The sequence below is a fragment of the Pogona vitticeps genome, chromosome 1 (assembly GCF_051106095.1).
Source record: "Pogona vitticeps strain Pit_001003342236 chromosome 1, PviZW2.1, whole genome shotgun sequence".
Lineage (NCBI taxonomy): Eukaryota > Metazoa > Chordata > Lepidosauria > Squamata > Agamidae > Pogona > Pogona vitticeps.
Genome location: NC_135783.1, coordinates 321,958,004 through 321,980,097, shown reverse-complemented (window position 1 = coordinate 321,980,097; position 22,094 = coordinate 321,958,004). Strand labels below are relative to the sequence as shown.

At 40.0% G+C, this 22,094-nt stretch overlaps 1 protein-coding gene across 1 annotated transcript in view; it reads left to right on the top strand.

Moving 5' to 3' along the window:
• The window catches only part of SPTLC2 (serine palmitoyltransferase long chain base subunit 2), a 106,917-nt gene that overhangs the window by 23,356 nt on the left and 61,467 nt on the right, over positions 1 to 22,094 (top strand). Inside the window, exons 3-8 of the mRNA XM_020794370.3 lie at positions 6,866 to 7,020; positions 12,560 to 12,708; positions 13,193 to 13,317; positions 16,751 to 16,844; positions 18,307 to 18,412; positions 20,653 to 20,872. Of these exons, the coding sequence (XP_020650029.3) occupies positions 6,866 to 7,020; positions 12,560 to 12,708; positions 13,193 to 13,317; positions 16,751 to 16,844; positions 18,307 to 18,412; positions 20,653 to 20,872 (849 nt within the window). The remainder of the gene's footprint in view (positions 1 to 6,865; positions 7,021 to 12,559; positions 12,709 to 13,192; positions 13,318 to 16,750; positions 16,845 to 18,306; positions 18,413 to 20,652; positions 20,873 to 22,094) is intronic.

Sequence of the window (22,094 nt, the reverse complement as noted above, 5' to 3'; positions counted from 1 at the left end):
ATTGTGTTTAGGCACTGCCAGTATACATGCAATGAACCCTGATCCTGATATGTTTCCTTCTTCCAGTACTGTATATCATTATATAGTTGCATTAAATTTAGGTTTAGAATATCTGCAAAATTTGTAAAATTTCACTCCACATCCATCTAATACAGGGAATTTGCATAGTTTTACTCTTTGTATAACTGTCTTAATGTCATTTTCTGCTATTGGTGTAACATATGTATAAATACTTCCTTTATTTGATTGAGATCAAAATTTCTTATAAACTCTTCCAGGTGCCCTGTGTGGTTTTGAAGTGTCTAGCTTTTTGTAAATTTTTGGGGGAAAAGTGATTTGTGTCTAACTGATAAGTTAAGCATCCTGCATCATCTTTAATTTAAGTTATACTTTGTTGTTATTCTTTTTCTTTAAGGCACTGGACAACAGGCATGAGTTTTTATTACACCTATATGAGTACATTCTGCATTTTATTAAAGTCCATGTTAATGTCACTGTTTGTTCTGTTACTGTCGTTATTTATGCAATCATTGGCTTAGTTTTGTTTGACTTTACTTGAGGTCTTTGGTGTCTTCTTTTTGATTTAGCCAGAACATACCAAAGACCTCAAAGCCAATGATTGCATAAATAACAACGGTAACAGAACAAACAGTGACATTAACACTTCTTTTTGATTTAACTAGGTTTGTGGGACATGGTGGTGCTGTGGGTTAAACCGCAGAAGCCTCTGTGCTGCAAGGTCAGAAGACCAGCAATCGTAAGATCGAATTCACACGGTAGAGTGAGCTACCGTCGCTTGTCCCAGCTCCTGCCAACCTAGCAGTTCAAAAGCATGCAAATGCAAGTAGATAAATAGGTACCACCACGGTGGGTAGAAAACAGCGTTCTGTGTCTAAGTCACACTGGCCGTGTGACCACGGAAACTGTCTTTGGACAAATGCTGGCTCTATGGCTTGGAAACAGGGGTGAGCCCCACTCCCTAGAGTTGGATACAACTGGACTAAATGTCAAGGGGAACCTTTAGCTTTTGATTTAGCCAAGGTTTAATTTAATACTGCATTGCACCTTTTGTTATTTCCCCTTGTACAGTTCTTTTTATTCTCCACATAAATTTATGCAAAAATTGTGCTTATTTTTTATTTCAGACACAGTAAATTCCCAGTATGATTTCTACCTTACATTTGTGCTGTTGATCGTAATATATATCAATCTCCCTCCTTTTTCCCCCACCCTGCTTATCATGACTGGAAATGTTTTTTGTTGGGATATGGCATTCTACCCATTGTGGGTTAATGTGCTTTAAGACCTCACCTGGCCCTTTTTCAATAAGGCTCTATAAAAGGGGATTAATTGTTTTTGTCTCTCTCTCTCTCTCTCTCAAACCCACACTTCACTGGTCCTGACTGACTGAGCAAGGCAGAGACTGTGTGTGCTTGCCTATGTTTGTGGATGTTGCCTGAGCTACCATTGCCCTACTTGATTTTACTGTTTGGTATGTTTTGTTATGTAGCTTTAGTAGTTTTATTGTTTTCTAAGGATGTCCTGTTTACCTTTTCCTAAGAGAATTAGATAAAGATTATTACTTAAATTTTGTCTGTGTCTTAAATTTCCCCTCTCATTTTTTACAGTGGGATTGCCACTCCACTTTCTTCACAGAGAACTGAGTGATTAGGTTTTTACATTTCAATATTCTTCCCTTGTTTGTTTTGATATGAGGTACCTGCAACATAGCTACTTTGTGATTTGTTTAATTCTCCTTATGCTGTAGTATTCAAAGTCCCTTTGATTCAAATGGGTCTATTCTAGTTGTGACTTACTTTAGCATAGCAAGTCCCCTCAAAAGCAGACCCATTTGAATCAGTGGAACTTATGGAGGAATTGACTCCCCAAATCCCCTCTCATTTAATGGCCCTACGTAGTACAACTTACTATGTTAAGAAACAGGATTTCAGCCATTAGCTAGTATTGATTTTATTGGAAAGGTCTTTTGAGGGCTTGTCTGGTTGCTGTCAGGAGTTTATTAACTTACACTTAAGTAAATGCTTTTGTGAAACACACAAACTTATTTTAGGATGTTTAAAGTATTAATTGTTTGTTTTTTGACACATACCCTTCCCCCAGGAGGCCAGAGTGCTTCTGGTATATACTTGAGATGTGTGAGTAAGTTAGTGTTAGATACTTGTTTTTTATTAATATGCAGAGGCACAAGAAAAGAGCTGTTTGAAAACATCTTTGTCTGTTTCTAATGATGAATATCCCTTGAAGAAATGCATGTTTTTACATACTGGTAGCATAACTGTCAGTAGTCCACATGGTTTTTAGACTTCAATAGACATAGTAATGTGGAATTGGTTCTTATACTCATCAGGGGAAGACCACAGATGCCATGCTATCATTTTTCGTTAGAGAAAACAGAACCTACAAACAGTATTCAGGCCCACCACAAAAATACAACAGATGTTTCAGTTGGCAAAAGACAGAAGGGACCGCCTCACCACTGCAGGGGTATACCAGATACCTTGCAGTTGTGGCCAGGTATATAGTGGGACCACAAAACGCAGCATCCGCCCCAGAATCAAAGAACATGAGAGACACTGCAGACTGAAACAACCAGAAATATCGGCAGTAGCTGAACATGCCACGAAACAAGCTGGACATGAAATTCTATTTCAAAATACAGAAGTACTGGACAACACCAGCAATCTTTATGTTAGACTACACAGGGAAGCCATTGAAATCCACAAACATTACCAGAGCTTCAACAAAAATGAAGAAAGTCTAAAATTCAACAAAGCCTGGCTCCCAACACTGAAAAATACAGCCTGCAAAAGGTCAACAAATTCTACCTAGCCACAAGGACCAGTGATCACTGCACACAAAAGACTAGCTAATGGCACCTATCAATCACAGTGACAGATCATCTTCCCCTCTTGTCACAACAATATACTCATAACAAAAAACACCCTGATCATCATAATCATCCAATCTCCTGAAAAGGACAAAAAACTGATCCCACAGCTACAAATACTCAACTATCCCACACGCTACACCAGAACACAGACAACGTTCTTACTCCTGTCATCTGAAAATGCCAGCCACAGAGACTGGCGAAACGTTAGGAAGAAAAACCTTCAGAACGCAGCCAAACAGCCTGAAAAACCTACAGTAACCAAAAACAGCATGCTCCACCTTATGTTCAGCAGTCCTTCTGAATTTTTCTGTTTTTCCACCATGCCACAACTCTCCACTGTTCCATCAACCCTTGTAGGTGGCTTCATGAGGATGTGTGTAGTAGCCGACCCCATCAGAGAGCCAGAGTTCCTCCCAGACTACTAGACAAACTCACTATGTTTAATTTTTTTTCCAACAACAACAAAAGAGGAAAGAATCATTTAGAATGCAATTCTATTTACGAAATACATTTAAAATTTTTTGTTTAAGACAATCAACCCTACTTTTCTGGTGCTAGCATGACTGTTTACAAGTATAGGGCAGAGTAAAACCCATGGATAGACAGCTGGGCAGGTACAGTTGGCAGCCTGTGCCTTTTCCCCTGGACTTTAGGGAAATAGGTTTTTCAAAAGCTTCCGCATGTGTTCCATGTTCCCTTTGATGTATGGCAGAAATACTTTATTTCTGGGTGGCTGTTTTTCTTCTTCAGTTTGGTGTTCTTTCCTCAGTTTGATGGCTCTTGTGATTTCATTCTTGGAATTTGCATGTGTTCTTTTTGTTCCCATAAGTCATGTCCGAATCTAAAACAATGGCCTAAGACAGCAGTGGCGAACCTATGGCACGCATGCCACAGCTGGCACACAGATCCCTCTCTGTGGGCAACTGAGCCATAAGTCACCATCGAGAAATACTTACCTGTCCTCTGATCCCGGATTTTGGCACTCCCCTCTGCTGGTGCAGTTGTCCAGTGGAGGAGTGCAATACGACCATTACTGGTTTAGCCCAATGGGGGATTGGAGGACCAGTAAGTATTTCTTTGTTAATAACACCCATGGGGGGGGGGGGAAGCAAGCATTTAACCCTTGCAGTGCAGGAGCAGTTGTTTTCTCTAAACTAAAACCCAGTATTCGGGTTTAAATTACAGTGTTGGCACTTTGAAATAGGTTGATTTTGTGTTGCAGTTTGGGCACTAAGGCTCAAAAAGGTTCACCATCACTGGCCTAAGATTTTAAAACCTTCCTACAGCCTTTTAATCAAGCAGCTTCCATGACTTTTGCACACATACTGCAAGAATACACTATCTTCTTTAAAAGTACTGTAGCTACAGTGGTGTCTCGCAAGAAAATTGTATCACAGGACGATTAATCTGCAAGACAATTGGTTTTTGTGATCGCTGTTGCACTTCGCAAGACGATGTTTTCTATGGACGATTTTCGCAAGATGACGATTTTTCCCCATTGGAACGCATTACAGTGGTGCCCCGTATAGCGAGGTTAATCCGTTCCGGATTAACCCTCGCTATACGGAATCATCGCTAAACGGGTAGGGGAAAGGTATTGGAACGCATTAAACTTCGTTTAATGCGTTCCAATACCTTCGTTACTTACCCGTTCAGCGAGGATTCCAGGTGCTGGCAGCCATTTTCGCGCCTTCGCTAAGCGAGGGCAGGGCGCGAAAACGGCTGCCGGCAGCCATTTCCGGGCTTCCGGCGGCCATTTTGGAACCGCCGATCAGCTGTTCGGCGGCTCCAAAATGGCCGCCGCAATACCCGATCTTCGCAATGTGGGTTTTCCCCATTGCGAAGATCGGGTATGTTTCCGTATAGCGATCCCGAAAAAGGGATCGCTATACGGAAACATCGCTATACGGTGCACTCGTTAAGCGAGGCACCACTGTAAATAGATTTCAGTGCATTCCAACGGGGAACTGCGTTCCGCAAGACAGCGTTTTTTGCGGAACGAATTAACATTGTCTTGTGAGGCACCACTGTATATCAGTCCTTTCCAGCAGCACCACAAAATCTTACGTTGCTTTTCTTGATTCCTTAGTTGAAGATGAAAGCTGTAGTCCTATGCACAAAATCCACTTAATAATATTTCATAAACTGCTATGCTATTTTTATTGTGAAAGGTGACAGAATTATTTTCTGTAAAATAGAAACTACTTTGAAGCAAGTATACATCAGATTTGCACTGAAGCAAGTGTCTATAACTTTCCAGACTGAGGGATGTTAATGACTTTGGAAAACAGTATTTTTCCATGGGATGGGGAACAATTCTGATTTTTTTTTTTTTTTTTTTTTTGCAGAACAATGAATATTCATTATTTTTGTATATATAAGACAGGAGTACAAGATATTTTTATTTGTATTCAGTGGATTATCTTGTTTAGAAACACATCTGGATTCAGTCATTCTGAGGACCTGACTTGTCCTTGGGTCCTGTGAGCATCACCAACAGTGTAAAATAGATTTACTTCTTGTGTTTAAATTTAAGTTTAAATTTAAAAGTTAGCCTCACCCATAGTTCTCTTTCATTTAGAAGAACAGTCTTTCAGTGTTTGATAGGCGTTCATTATTCAGTTTAACATATAAACATTCCGTTTTCCTTTTAAACCATCATTTTTTAAAGTGAAATATAAAACTGAAACATTGAGGAAAATCTGACTAAAATTCCAAAACCTTATTTAAAATGTTAAAAGCTATACAAATAGCCTCTCCTGGGAGGGAGTAAAGAAAATCCAAGTTGAAATTAATGGCATTATTTCTTCTCCCATGTTTACTTGCCTTTGTAGCTAGTTCCTAGAGTAAGCCTATAAACCAGTGGTTCCTAAACTTGGGTCCACAGATGTTCTTGGACAGCAGTTCTCAAGCATCCTGGCCAGCACAGCTAGCTGAGAAAGCTTTGGGGAGTTTTAGTCCAAGAACATCTGCAGATATAAGGTTGGGAACCATTGCTATAAATACAGTGGTGCCTCACTTAGCAATCGCTCCATTTAGCGATGAAATTGCTTAGCGATGCTATTTTTGTGATCGCAAAAGTGATCGCTTTGTGATGTTCTCTATGGGGTATTTTCGCTTTGCGATGATCTCAGGGAAGCGATCATCACAAAGCCCCCATTTTCTCACAGCTGATCGGCAGTTTCAAAATGGCCACTGGGAAAAAACATGGGCGCCGGCTGTGTTTAGGGATAGATTCCTCGCTTTAGAGGCACCAAAAATGGCAGCGCTATAGAGGATCTTCCCTCAGCTGTGAGTTTTAAGCCCATAGGAACACATTGAAGGGGTTTCAGTGCGTTTCTATGGGCTTTTTAATATTGCATAGCGACGTTTTAGTTCTGCAGCGATTTTTGCGAAAGGAATTAACATCGCTAAGCGAGGCACCACTGTAATTAAAACTTGAGATTCCTCAGAGTGAGGCCTGTAAGCCTCTTGGAATCACTGAAATAAGATTCATGCAATGCACGCTACTGAGTACTACAAGCCTAAGTGTGACCAATTGAACTATTACTGGGAATGGATGGTTACTTTGGAATGTGGTGATTATATCTATGGGGCTTCTCTTCATTTATTAATTCATTCCTGTATCTCTTTTTTCCCAGTGTAGGAGCCTAAGGGAGCTCATACATGATTAAAAACCACAGAACTAAAAATATAATTAAATAATAATGTTAAAAAGATAAACATATAATAACATTTAAAAGATTACTCATTTAAAAACTGATGAAGTTTCTAGGTTAGTGGGCATGTGAGATCTTTATCATTTTGAGGATGTGATCATTTTGGGGAGGAAAACTTGCAGCTGCACTGAATATTAAGTGAGTTTGTTACTTTTCCCCTGTTTGACAGATTGGAGGCGGGGAGAATGTTAGACTTTATCTTTTCTATTATTTTAATACATTTTCCATGTTTCAGGACTTTGTCCCTCTATACCAGGATTTTGAGAACTTCTACACAAGGAACCTCTACATGCGCATTAGGGATAGCTGGAACAGACCACTCTGTAGTGTACCAGGAGCCAAAGTAGACATTCTGGAGAGGGTCACTCATGACTACAATTGGACATTCACGTGAGTAAAAAGGTTTTCAAAAGGTTGTAGGTAGCTAACTTTTGGAAGACTTTGTGGGACATTGAAATGTGGTTTTAAGTAGATCATGTCCTCTGTAGAAAGTATATGGAACACAGTAATTGCCCACGACTATTTTATGCCACATCTAAAAAATTTTTGTTTAGCCTTGAGAAATCCCTCTACTGTGGGATTACACCTGCTTGCTGAAATCAAATGCTAGTACCTTCCCTATCTTTTGTAGACAGCTATGTCACAAATCTCAAGCTAGTTGTACCGTATTTTTCCATTTATAGCATGTCCCCATTTATAAGGTAAAGGTTCCCCTTGACAATTGTTGAGTCGTGTCCAACTCTAGGGGGCGGTGCTCATCCCCGTTTCCAAGCCATAAAGCCAGCGTTTGTCCATAGACAGTTTCTGCGGTCACACGGCCAGCGTGACTAGACACAGAACGCCGTTACCTTCCCACCGTGGTGGTACCTATTTATCTACTTCCGTTTACATGCTTTCGAACTGCTAGGTTGGCAGGAGCTGGGACAAGCGGTAGGAGCTCACTCCGTTGCATGGATTCGAACTACTGGTCTTTTGACCTTGCAGCCCAGAGGTTTTGCGGTTTAACCTGTAGTGCCACTACGTCCCATTTATAAGACACCCCCTCAATTTTCTAACCCCCAAATTAAGAAAACAGCTTTGAGCATTCGGCCTCTGTGCTCAGAACGTTGGACATTTTTTCCTCCGTTGAATCTTGAGCCTACAAGCTCCACCTCCAAGGAAGTGTGTTCCACTTGGTTTCTTAAGGATCAGCTGACGTCAGTTCCGTAAGGCTCGTGATTAGAGGAAGCTAAGTCTCCTGACTGTAGGAAACTAAGCCTCGTGGCTGAAGGAAGCCTATTTACAGAGGTAATGTGTCTGCCATTTTGTTATCTGAGCTATCTTAGCTTACTTCTGCGTAAAAGATGCCCCTCAATTTTTAGGGTAATGATTTAAGGAAAAAAGTAGCATCTTATAGATGAAAAAATACAGTACTTTGATTATATATAATAGTTTACTGTTGAATGGTATGTATAGAAATAACATGTTAATTAGTTATGGTCAGCAGTTTCACAAGTGTGCTAGCAGCCATAGATTCATAGAAAAGTGATTATTGATGTTTTCCTTGAATGCCTCCAGCATTGGAGCACTCGCCAACTCCCAAAGTAACTGGTTCCACTGTTGTACTGCTCTAACAGGATGTTTTTCCTGATATTCAACCGAAATCTGGTTTCCTTTCACTTGAGCCCATTGTTGTGTGTCCTGCACTCTGGGATGGTCGAGAACAGAATTTGCCCCTCTTCTGTATGACAGCCTTTCAAATATTTGAAAAGTGTTATCATATCACCTCTCAGTCTTCTTTTCTCAAGGCTAAACATGCCCAATTCCTTCAGCCTTTCCTCATAAGGCTTGTTTTCCACTCCCTGATCATCCATGTCTTGTTCATGTTACATAATGGTTGTTGACCACTTCTCCTTGCATGGTTTGCCTCTAATTCTTTTAAGCCATGAGCAGGTAACATTGTAATGCTACAGAATAAGACAAGAATGTACTGTAGGTGTAATTTGATCACAAGACGGAAGTGCTGTTAGTGGGTGCTTCGCCGGACAGGCTGGAGGGCCATTTCCCTGCCCTGAATGGGGTTACACTCCCCCTAAGGGACAGGGTCCGCAGCTTGGGGGTGCTCCTGGACCCCAGTCTAACACTGGAAGCCCAGGTGGACTCGGTGGCCAGGGGCGCCTTCCTTCAGCTGCGGAAATTATACCAGCTACGGCCCTACCTGGACGAGCGGAGTCTCATGACAGTCACACATGCACTGGTAACATCCCGCATAGATTACTGCAATGCGCTTTACGTGGGGCTGCCTTTGAAGACGGTCCGGCGATTGCAACTGGTCCAGAATCGAGCTGCGCGGCTGGTGAGTGGTGCAGCTGCCACGGAACATATCAAGCCGATTCTGTATAAGTTACATTGGCTACCAGTTGCTGCCCGGGCCCAATTCAAAGTGCTTGTTTTGACATATAAAGCCCTAAACGGCTTGGGCCCTGGATACCTGAAGGACCGCCTCCTTCCATATGAACCTACCCGGCAGTTAAGATCTAGCCAGGGGGCCCTTTTGAAAGAGCCGTCCCTTAAGGAGGTAAGAGGGACGGCTTGTAGACAAAGGGCCTTTTCGGCAGCTGCCCCCAGACTATGGAATGCCCTCCCGACTGAGATTCGTCTGGCGCCGACGCTGATGACATTTCGGCGCCAGGTCAAAACCTTCCTGTTCCAGAAGGCTTTTAATTGAAATAATATTAGCTGTGGGTCTGATGGCAGTTTTAATTGTATTTTAATTGTATTTTAATTATTTTATCTTTTGCTGTATTGAATTTTAATTATTGTAAGCCGCCCAGAGACCTCTGGGTAGTTTGGGCGGCATATAAATTGAATAAATAAAATAAATAAATAAAATAAATAGTCATGTCCATTGATTTTTGAATTTCTGTCTAGTGTATCCTCCAAACTTGTTTCTTCCTTGTATGCCATAGGGCTTTGGGGCCTGTTGATTATCTACTTATGCATATTCATGAAGATTAATGCTAGAATGCCTTTACTTTGGAAGACAAGTGCACTGTATATATGTTTGTGTCTGTAGTTAAATTTCAATTAAATTTACCATATTTTTCTGTGTATAAGATGATACAATTTTTTCAAAAATCTTTAGACTAAAAATTGAGGGTTGTCTTATACACGGAAGTAAGCTGAGAAGAGAACAAAATGGCCCGTACCTTGCATCTGCAAACAAACTGCTTCCTATCACGAGGCTTAGCTTCCTCCAATCACGAGCCTTATATAACTGATGTCATCTGATGCTGCATAAACCAATTGCAACACACCTCATTGGAGATGGAGCCTGTAGACGTTGCTCAGATTCAACAGGGACTGGTAATGTCTGAGTATTCTGAGCTCAGACACGGAATACGTTAAGCTAATTTTTCTTAATTTGGGGTTAGAAAAGTGGGGGGAGGGAATCTTATACATGATGGTGTCTTATAGATGGAAAAATATGGTAATACCAAGTCAAATCCTGCTGAACTCTGAGTGAAAAGATGCAGTAGACATCTGCAATATTCTACTAGGATTCCACTAGGGTTGGGCTAGACTAACACAAAGCAATAAAAAGTAAATTCTGCCATTGTTTCCTTTAATGTGCCTAAGTTTCTGTGGCCTTACTTAGAATAGAAAGTGATCTACAATGGTATAGTATGCAGTCTGTGTGTCCCAAAGCAAACAGAGGCAACAGTTTGCCAAGAGCTTTTAGATTATGTTTAGGCAGTACCAGCAAGGCCAAGGGCCATTTTTCAGATTTGCTGGCAACCCAAAGGCTACATTCCCAAGGTGATGGAACTAAAAAGAGCCGATTTGCATTCTTAGTTTATTTTAAAAAAATTAAAACAGTGGTTATGTACTGCAAGTGTTGCAACTGTAGCTCTTTGAGAAGTGAAAATAGGTTTACATTTAAAAAATGTAGCTCCCTTGTGACCTCTCTTGGCCAAAATGCATTTTTTTCAATGCTGAAGGTATGCGGGGGTACAGCTTAGCTGGGGGTCCTACAAAACTTAGTAAATTTGTCTTGTTATGCTGCTTAGAGAGCACAAAAGGGTGGATCTTAAAATTATGTTTGGGGGGCAGTATGGGGTATTTTAGATGCAAGACTGACATGGTTTTACATTGAAACAGTTTGTTGAGTAAACCTCGTAGTTGTTGCATTTGTCATAGTCCTTTAAGAGTATAGTTAGCATACTTTTAGCAAAGAATGGCTTTAGTTTTGCTGCTGATTACAGCAGTTTACTGGCTTCCAAATGTACTATGTACTTTTCTTTGTGCATCTTGAAGACATCCTGCTTGAGAAAGTGACAAAAAGTTAGAAATGATCAAATAGCAAGCTGTTTTAAAATGCTATTGGCACTATGTTTTAATTCTTAAGGGACCATTCAAAGAACATCTGCAGATCTACTATCCAATGTATTTTACATGTGTTTTTTCTTGAATAGAGTCAATTATGTTAAAAGGGAGCTTTAGTTTACAGTTGTTCTGCTATAATGAGAGAAGGATTGCTGAGTCAACTGAGCTGTGGAACAGAGAGCGCATATAGGTGGCTACTTTAGCACATGAAATCTTTTGGAGATTTTGGATGGAATCCAACTAATAATACATTGTGACCAGTAGACCTTCAATATTTTTTTAATGATGCCTTTTTCTCTGTACATTGGTGCCTCGACTTATGACCATAATCTGTTCCATAAGATGGATATAACTTGAAATTGTCATAATTCGAAGCACTATTTCCCATAGGAATGCATTGAAACCCCATTCATCCGTTCCGGCTGAAGACAAAAATCACCAAAAAAAAAAATCACTGCAGGACTCATTGGAAATGCAGTTAATCCCTTCGGGCTGCAGGGACGAGGGGAAGAAAAGCAATCAAACATGCAAGACCCATTACAAATGCACAGAAAACAAACGGAGCAGATTGGAAGTGCACAGAGAACAGAGGGACAAAGTACAGTAGAAATGCTAAGAAAACAAAGAAAAAAGCAAGGGAAGCATGCAGGATTCATCAGAAATGGGGGGGAACCCAAAAAGCAACCAAACCCCCCAAGACCCATTGGAAGTAGAGGGAACCCAAAAAAACAAACCCCCCAAGGCCTATCACATCACAGAAACATAACCCCCCTATCTTAAAGCCATGCTGCAAAAACACTCAAAGCAGTTTTTAAAAAGCAGAAAACAGCACTGTACCTTACCTAACAGGCAGTCCCAACGCTCCCTGCAAACATACACATGCTCACTGAGTAGCAGAAACCAGGCAGTCCCTCCTCGATCGCACTCACTCTAACCATTGGGGCGAAAGAGCTACAAAGAAGCAGCCTCTTTCACCACTTACAGTTAGCAATTTGAATTTCCTGCCTTTTTTCCCTGCCTTTTTCTGTTCATAAGTGGAAGCTCCAGTCGCAAGTAGAAGCAAAATTTTGCGACTGGAGCTGTTAAGTCGAATTGATCATAAGTAGGGACGGTCATAAGTCGAGGCACCACTGTATTACAAGATGGGTTGATTTTCTTGCATGTTACATGTGCTTTGTAATATAGCATAGAGCAATTGCCAGGAAGTTGAAACTATTGGATGCCTGTTTGTCTTTTTTTCATATACTGGCTGAAATTCTATTACATTTTTATACCGGTGCATTTCAGTTGATGTACATTTCAGTATCGAAAGTCTGAAGCCAGCATAGGCATTCGCTGTTCTCCAAATCTCAGAGCTCTCATGCAACAATAAATGTCAATTACAGTATGATTTTGTAACTTGTGGCAATTCACTACTAAGATGTATATCAGTTACATTATTTGGCAGGCATAAGTAAAAGAATTCTGGTCTCTGGCTAGATTGCAGTGTTTGGCAGTAGTTAAATGTTCAAAATTGTTAATGCCTTCCATACCTTAACATACTATGTTTTTACAAAACATATAGGTACACAGGAAGAGTAATGAAAGACATAATTAATATGGGATCCTACAACTACCTTGGATTTGCAGAGAACACAGGAGCTTCTAAGGATGCAGTGTCTGAAGTTCTTTTACAGTGTGGAAGTGGAGTGTGCAGCACCAGGCAAGAGATGGGTAAGTGTAGAAGAGGGATTGGGAATCTGAATACATTTAATCACCTGAATTTTGCAAACCATAATATACCGTGTTCCCCCGAAAATAAGTGTCTTATACTAATTTTTGCTCTAAAATGCAGTAGGGCTTATTTTCAGGGGATATTTTTTTTTTTCATGTACAACAATCTACATTTATTCAAATACAGTCATGTGATCTTCTGGTTGCTGCACAATGGTGGAGGGCAAGGTTTCACTTAACTGGGGCTTATTTTTGGGGTAGGGCTTATATTACAAGCATCCTGAAAAATCATACTAGGACTTATTTTCAGGTTAGGTCTTATTTTGGGGGAAATAAGGTAGCAATTAGTATACCTTTTTCCTAAGTGATTGCATATTCTCCATTCAGTTTGTCTTAACTCTAGCAATTGCACTGTTTAGCATTAAAGGAACTATTACAAGCAGTTTTCACCCATCTTGAACTATTTTTTTAAATTCCAATACAGGAAACTTGGACAAGCATGAGGAACTGGAAACTTTATTGGCCAGATACCTGGGTGTAGAGTCTGCATTGGCATATGGAATGGGATTTGCAACGAACTCCATGAATATTCCTGCTTTAGTTGGCAAGGTATGGATTGCTTCAGAGAAGCAATTGATATGGCTCTGTCTTTACAAGATTATGTTAGGAGCCTCTCATTTAGTTAAAGTGTGTTTGGTATAGGGCAGGCATTATAATTCCAGTATAATATACATGTCCATTTAGAAAATACTATGCCCTGGGGAGATAAAAATAAGAAAATAAAACTTGTGTCATAAGATGTATGACCTTAGATCTTTTCTTAATTTCTCAGTCTCCAGTGTAATTGTTGTTTGAGGAGCTGAATGGATTACCACGGGTCACCTATGCTGCTGTCTTAATGAGATACAAGTTCTGAAAATATCTGCTTAGAGAGGATTTGATAGTATAATATAGCCACAAAATTACTGCAGTGTGTTTTAAGTAAGTAAGCAATATATGATTGGAGAAAAAACTGCAAACCACCTAGTTGTATAAGTTACAGAGGGACTTATTTAGTTATTTAAAATATTTTTCTCCATTTTTTCCTTTAAAAAACAGCTCATGGGGGCTTAGATCATTAAAAGACAGTATTTAAAAGCTAAAAACAGTAAATGTAAACATTTAAAAAGAATTAAACAAATATATTAAAAACTGAAAATAAATTAAATACTAAAAACACATGTAAAACAATGGCACAACACTTCTTTAAAAAACCCTCTCAGACAGCCAGTCATTAAGGGAAAGCCTGTCTGAAGAGAAAGGTCTTCATCTACTTGTGGAAGGACAGCAAAGGTGGGGGTTTCTTGGCTTCCTGTGGGAGGGCGTTTCAGGAGTCGGAGCAGCAACAGAGAAGGCCATCTCTCATATCCCCACTAGAGATGGAGGTATTCGTATATGAATATGCCTCCACAGGTGGAGATAATGAGGGTCCGGCCCCATGGGGCCAGATGGTCCACTCATGATTCCGCCACTGCCATAAGCTCCACGTTGCTTGTGATGTATTAGCCACTCTGTGACCTGGCAGAGAGGCTTGTCATCCCGCCTTCTGCCAGGACTGGCTAATCTATGGCGAGCAACGGAGCAATAGGAAGGCTCTGTGAAGCTTGCGGCAGTGGCGGAACTGTGAGTGGATGGTCTGGCTGCAGGGGGCCGGACCCTTGTTATGTGCACCTGTGGGGGGATATTTGTATACACATATGAATACCTCCATATCTAGTCCCCACCAAACAAAGGTTATGTGTTCCATAGTGGACCATTGAACTTTTATGTGAAAGCCAATAACTGATTTGTTAAATTCTTTTGAGTCATCCAAACAAAAAAATTTTTTTTACATAAAGACAAAAAATGTTATTGAAATCTTCATTTCATTTATTTCTCGGTGATTTCCTGTTTGTACTTTTCTGAAAAAATATCAGCAATGCTTTAACATTAGGTGGCCAATGTGACTTTGCTGATGTCTTGTTTTTCCCCTTTTTATTATAATAGACTGCAACCTGTGATAAGCAGTTTCTTTTAATTTTTTCATACTGCTTGGTACATTTCATTACGAAGAATCCCTCTATTCTGTTAGAAGCGGTAGATTTTTCATCTGGAAAGCAACATAAAATATGTGTTGATATTCTGTCAGCCAGCCAGTTTATTGGAGTTTTTGCTTCTTATTATAGAATGTATTTTGCTAGATCAGTTTTACACTGGGTTTTTTCAACTTTTCAAAACTGTAACTCCTGGTAAATGACTTCACTTTAATCTTGCCCACTCAATAGTGTTCGCTGAAATACGAAACATTACAACTTTGGGAGGAGTGTGTGTGTGTGTTGCACTCTGCACTTAATTTGGAAAAAAGAGTTATTTTGGGGCATGGGAAGATGGTTGACTTGGAAGATAGAACTAAAGTGCACTGTGGTTTCATCCACATGCACAAACTACAGTTTAACACAGATATATATATGAGGAGATGATAGTAGGTACATTACTACATGCCATACTATGATTCTGAAAGATTCATACTAAGGAAACCATAGATACAATCTTTTCCCAATTCTCCAAATAACAGAAATCATAATACTAAATGTTGAACTATACTTTTCTCTCTTGAATTCATAGCAAACCCCCCCCCCCCATGGGGGGAGTTTGCCTCAGTGGCAGAGAATCTTGAGAACATCTTAAGACTTGTGTTGGAGGCTGTGCTGTAACATAGTCTCTTGCTGGTAATTTAAAATGTACTCTTTCCTACATAGCTTTAAATGCAAGTTATGCCAATAGGAAGGCACAGCAACAGAATTAAGAAAGCAGGAAAGTATCCTCCTCCTTTAGGCATCAAAATGACTAAAGGTCTGACATGTGTCCCTGGAAAAGACCCTGATGTTGGGAAAGTGTGAAGGCAAGAGGAGAAGGGGATGACAGAGGACGAGATGGTTGGAAAGTGTCATCGAAGCTACCAACATGAATTTGACCAAACTCCAGGAGGCAGTGGGACGTGGTGGCGCTGCGGGCTAAACCGCAGAAGCCTGTGCTGCAGGGTCAGAAGACCAAGCAGTCGTAAGATTGAATCCACGTGACGGAGTGAGCTCCCGTCGCTTGTCCAATTTCCCTCCAACCTAGTGGTTTGAAAGCATGCAAATGCAAGTACAGTGGTGCCTCGCATAGCGAGGTTAATCCGTTCCAGATTAACCTTCGCTATAGCGAAACATCGCTAAACGGAATAAAAAAAGCCATAGAAACGCATTGAATTTCGTTCAATGCGTTCCTATGGCTTGAAAACTCACCGTTCAGCGATGTTTCTTCATAGCGCCGCCATTTTCGCGCCCTCGTTAAGCGAGGGCAGGGCGCGAAAATGCGGCGCGGACCTTCCGGCGGCCATTTTGGAACCGCCGATCAGCTGTTCTCCCCGGCTTCGTTATGCGAAGATCGCTAAGCGAAAAAACCCCATGGGGCCATCGCTGAGCGAATGCTCCAGCGATGGCCCAGAGTGCCTCGTTAAGCGATTTCATCGCTCAGCGAGGCACTCGTTAAGCGAGGCACCACTGTAGATAAATAGGGACCACCTCGGTGGGAAGGTAACAGCGTTCCGTGTCTGAGTTGCACTGGCCATGTGACCACGGAAGATTGTCTTCAGACAAACGCTGGCTCTATGGCTTGGAAACGGGGATGAGCACCGCCCCCTAGAGTCGAACACGACTGGACAAAAATTGTCAAGGGGAACCTTTACCTTTACCTTTACCAGGAGGCAGTGGAAGACAGGAGGGCTTGGCGTGCTCTGGTCCATGGGGTCACAAAGAGTCGGACACGACTTAACGACTAAACAAAAACACACTGACGTGGTTTTGCAATGGTTTCATGCCTGTTTGCCAGCTAAGGAAAACATATTGTAAATTGTATATGTGGAAGGGGATGCATCTGGAAAGACCAGCAGACTTCTAATATATTCACCCAGTAATTAATTTTATGGAGATTGTGCGTTTTTCATCTGGATTATTTCCTTTACTTTTGTTTCCTTATTCAGGGCTGTCTGATACTGAGTGATGAGTTAAATCATGCATCTCTAGTACTAGGAGCAAGACTTTCAGGAGCAACAATTCGAATCTTCAAACACAACAGTGAGTCTTTCTCATTCATGCACACCTACCTCTTCAAGAGCATGCTCTGAAAATACAGCTGTTCAATTTTGGACAGGCCATATTGAGAAGCTAGATTGGAGAGCAGTGCACAGTAATTTTGTCAAAGGTTCAAAGTCGAGATCTTTTACTATAGCATCTTTCATTTTATCATTTCAATCCTGACCATATCAGACTCTAGTTCTTTGTATATGAGGTTAAGATCTTTTGCCTCCATGTGCTGTTCAAAGATGCTTAACGTGTATCAGTGTGGAGAGATGCATTTGAAACTCATCATACTCTTTTTGTCAGTACTCAGTTTATTGTTGTCAAACCTAGGAAAAAGAGAGGTGGTGGTGAAAACAGAATAAGAGAGATAAGTAGTTCTCAGAGAGACCATGTTTACTTTTCAGTAGTGTGTTCAACATGTTTTGGAATATATTGTTTCTGTTGTCGAGGCAGCTATAAATAGAGATAAATATACAACATTTTAACAACTAAAGAAAATGATTGTTACATTTGTTGACAAGAATATGTAACATTCTATAATGCTTTAAAAGTACTTCACCATAGTATGCAGTTGTCAAACTTAGATTCAATGCATTCCAATGGGGGAAAAATTCACCAAAAATTAACGAAGACTCAGAACAAAGCCAAATTAAGTTTGCACACGTTTTACAAGGTGCTCTAACGAATCCAAGCATTTAAAACAGTTTCTGAGTCTTCATTAGTTTTTGGTGAATTTTTTCTCCCCCATTGGAATGCATTGAAGTGCCCGTTTGACAGCTGTCAAACGGGCACTTCAATGCATTCCAATGGGGGGAAAAATTCACCAAAAATTAACAAAGAGTCAGAACAAAGCCAAATTAAGTTTGCACACGTTTTAGAAGGTGCAGTAACGATTCCAAGAATTTAAAACAATTTTTGAGCATTTTAAGACACTTAAAATTGCAAAAACGGACATCGCAAAACCATTGAAATGCATTGAATAGGCTTCAGTGCATTCCAATGGGGGAAACATTGTATCGCTTAGCGATGTTTCCTATGGCGATTTTCGCTTAAGGACGGTAATCCGTTCCTATTGGAACGGATTATCCGGTTTTCAATGCATCTCTATGGGAAAACATGTTTCGCTTAGCGATGTTTTCCCATAGCGATTTTTTTTTTGGAACCAATTAAAATCGTTAAGCGAGGCACCACTGTAATTGCCTCAGTTTTCCCTACAGTTGATCTGGGACAGTCAATTGTTTGATGGTTTATGAAATTATGTAAACTACTCATCTTAAGTAAAGAGAAGGCTTTTTTGGAAGCCATAATTCCTTGTATTCAGTATTTTAACGTTCATATAATATAGTTTTCTAGGTACTGCTCAGAATAAACATAGGCTGTAGTAATGCTTGCTGTTGTTTTTAGTTTTTCTCCAAAGTAACAAAGTTCTTTGGAATCTTGTTCTCTTTGTATATAGATATGCAGAGCCTGGAGAAGCTACTCAAAGATGCCATTGTATATGGACAACCTCGCACACACAGACCCTGGAAAAAAATTCTCATAATTGTTGAAGGCATATACAGGTATAGATATATTCCTCATATGTTCAGGATTGGTCATCTTTTTCTATGGTTTTTGTTGTTTATTTTGAGGCAAATTGCAATCCACATCAATATGAACTCAATTCTTCTTATTATTTTAATCATATTTAGCATTTACAATGATACATTCTCCAAGTTTCTGAGTTACACTGTTGTTACACATAATCTCTGTCATGTACATTGGGAGTGGGAGACCTTGTTGCTGTGACTAAATCTTAACTTCATTGGTTGCTTTGACTATGGTTTACATTGCCTCACTCTGTTAGCTTTGAAATGTACAGTGGCCAAATTTTACTTCTCCAGAAAGGTGGATGGTCATTAAACAACCAGAGTAGCTTACAGGAAAAAAATTAGCAATACATTAAAAACAAAACCACAATATTACAAAACTAGAAATTTACACGATAGTCATTAATTGTTGCAGATATGGGACTCATAAAGTCCCTCTGGCTGTGTCTTTTTCATTTTACTTACAGCAGCTGCTTCTTCCAGGTTTCTCTTAAGTAACTCTGACCAAGCAGGGTTGGTGAGAAGAGCAGCTACATATCTCATAAACTGCATATCTCATAAATTTTAGGAGAAGCAGTTGGGCTCATATTGTGGAATGAAAATAATATGTGAATGTATTATTTCTACAGGTAAAGATGCTGCAGAAGCATTCATATCTTCCCCATACACCTTTATGCAAATCTGGAGGTAGATCAGGCAAAACCAAAAGAAAAATAAAAGATAAAGAAGACAAAAATGTTACTTCACCTTAAAGACTAACTGCTATATTTTAATGTGAGCCTTTGTGGACAAGTCCACTTCTTCAGTCTGGAGGTAGATATGATGGATGTTATTTGTTGAAAAAACAATACCAAACATGGAAATAAGTGGGCTTGTCCTATCCATCTCATCTCTCTCCAGAGGAGTAATCATGTGTTGCCAGTCAGAGGTGATATTCTTTAGTATATTAAGTTTTATGGTACAAGAAACTCTGTGTGAGAAGAGGCCTTGCCACAATAAGACTGAGGTTTTAGGAGGACAGGGTGTGGTAAAGGAATATTTTGGTCTTAAGCACTTATTCCAGAGCCCATTCTTAAACTTTGACAGATATTTCTATAAAACAAGAAAATATTCTGACCTTGTCAGATTTCAATGTATTGATATAATACAATTTGAACACTATTATTGGTCTATGTATCAGCAAGGCTCCCATCCTGATTTGTGTAGGATTTATGCACATTAATACCCACTCTTTAACGCTTGAATACTGCAGAACTTGTCACACTTTATGTCAACACAGTTCATAAGATAGGCTCAATACACAGGACCACAAAGCAACTTCCTTACATTGAAGTACAGGTAATTATTGTTTTGATTTTGTTCAGTGAAGTTTGAGCGCAGTGGCTGAAATCCTGTTCTACGAGTTACACTGAATAACATTCGTGACACTCGATCTAGCCAGGCTGGGCAGCTGAGGGGCTTGACCCCGAGAAAGGCCCAGAAGGAGAGAACTAGAAACTGGGCCTTCTTGGCGGTGGCCCGTCGCCTCTGGAGCATCTTGCCTCCTGAGATTCACCTGGTACCCTCGCTGGGAGTTGTTAAGAACAAGCTGAAGACTTGGCTCTTTAGGCAGGCCTTTCCCCCTTCCATCAATTAGTTCCCTATGTTTTCCCATCTTGGACTTTGCTTACTTTGTTTGTTTGGATATTGTCTGTTTTAATTCTTGTTTTATATTGCTCAGACTGTAAGCCGCCCAGAATAGATTCATTTGCATCTAGATGGGCGGGGTAAAAGACAAACAAATAACACTGATGATGTTATCAGCTGCAGCAATTTTTTGGAAATAAAACATTTCCAATTTGCCCCCCTCTTGAAGGTCCCAAGGTACCGATGACTTTATGGCTTCACAACAATGAATGAGATTCCACAGAAGCCTTGAGGCTGTCATTTCCAAAATATCTTGTGGCTGATGACATCATCAGCCTTATATGGTGTAAATTAACAGAGCAGGATTTAAGCTTCTGTTTCATTTTCTCAGTTGAGCCATGAGGATCTTCTATATATGCAAGATTAATCTTTTTTAAAAAAATAAGGCATGCCTCATATGATCGTGCATTTAGCCATGATTATGTAATTGCCTGGACAATAATTAAGTGGCTTTTCTTTTTTAAATGGGATTAGGATATTATTAAGGGACCCTAAAATTTATAATGATTTCTATTTTTCTACAATAGTATGGAAGGATCCATTGTGCGGCTGCCTGAAGTGATCGCTCTTAAGAAGAAGTACAAATCTTACCTGTATGTGGATGAAGCACATAGTATAGGAGCACTGGGTCCTAATGGCCGTGGTGTGGTGGAGTATTTTGGACTTGACCCTGAGGATGTGGATGTCATGATGGGGACTTTCACCAAAAGTTTTGGAGCTGCTGGAGGATACATTGGAGGCAAGAAGGTAAAAATAGGTTTTGGCAAAAAAGTTGGCAGTTTTAGCTTCAGGATATTGAATGGAAACCCTAGCCAATAGAATAGTGAAAGGTATGGTACTTTTGAGTTTACAGAAATGGCTTGGTACCATAATGACCCAAAAAAGAATAGGCCCTCTACAGAAAGAAACTGAAACAAATGGATCCCTAAAATTTCCCCATGCACATACCTACTCTTGTACAGAAAAGCTTTAGTCACATGAACAATCTGCAGCCTGAAATTGTGTAGCCTAGGTAGAAGTTATATACTTCACTGAAAACTAAGCTTTAGTCAACGGTACATGACAGCTGTTAAGACAATTACTTGTGTACTTCTTCGATTCTTTCTCTAATTAATCAGGCCCTATCTGCCTTCCAGATTTTGGCTTGGAATTCTGAGAGCTGTGTTTTAAGGTCTTTGTTTGCTTCTCTTCTGCTGGACAGCTGACTACTTAATGGTGCTGTTATGCTTGTTCCAGATAATGGCTTTCGTGAATCTAGATGTCTTTGTTATGGTTTTTTTCTTTTACTAAATTCTTGAAGATGATAGCATGAGTACTAATTTTGGCTGTGTTCTGTGTATGGTAGTCTAAAAACAAGTGAGATCAGAGTAATCCTGCATATTGTGTGCTGAGCACATCCATTAAAGCAAGCCACTTATTCAAACCTGAATCATATTGAACAGAGTCAGACAGATTCACCCCAATATATGTCACTTCCTGATTTCAGTATTGACTAGATTGTAGAATCATTCAGCTCCTGAGCAAAAGATAGTGCTTTCCTTGGAGGCTGCAACTGTTTTATTTTTCAGTAAGCAAAACTTCAGTTTGTTAAGACAATTCTATTCATTATGGTTGAAAGACAGAACTGCTATTAGTATGTCCTAAGTTATATAACTTGCAACTACAGTTTCTAAAGTCTTCTATAACAGTAACAGATACATTGTCTAGCATATCCACTACAGTATTCTAGACATTTGCTGACTTCATTTATCTACAGTGCTTCTTATCCTTTTTTTTGCCTAGTCTAATCAATGTACATCACACATCCTTCAACTGTTTACTCTTTATTCAACACCCACCTACCTTCTAGATAATGCCATTTTTGCCTTGTCCCAGATCTTTTCTTAGTCCACATCCATTACATGCCATTCATGCTCTAAATACCCATGGTGATGTTGTTATGTGCTGTCAAGTCAGAACCAACTTCTGG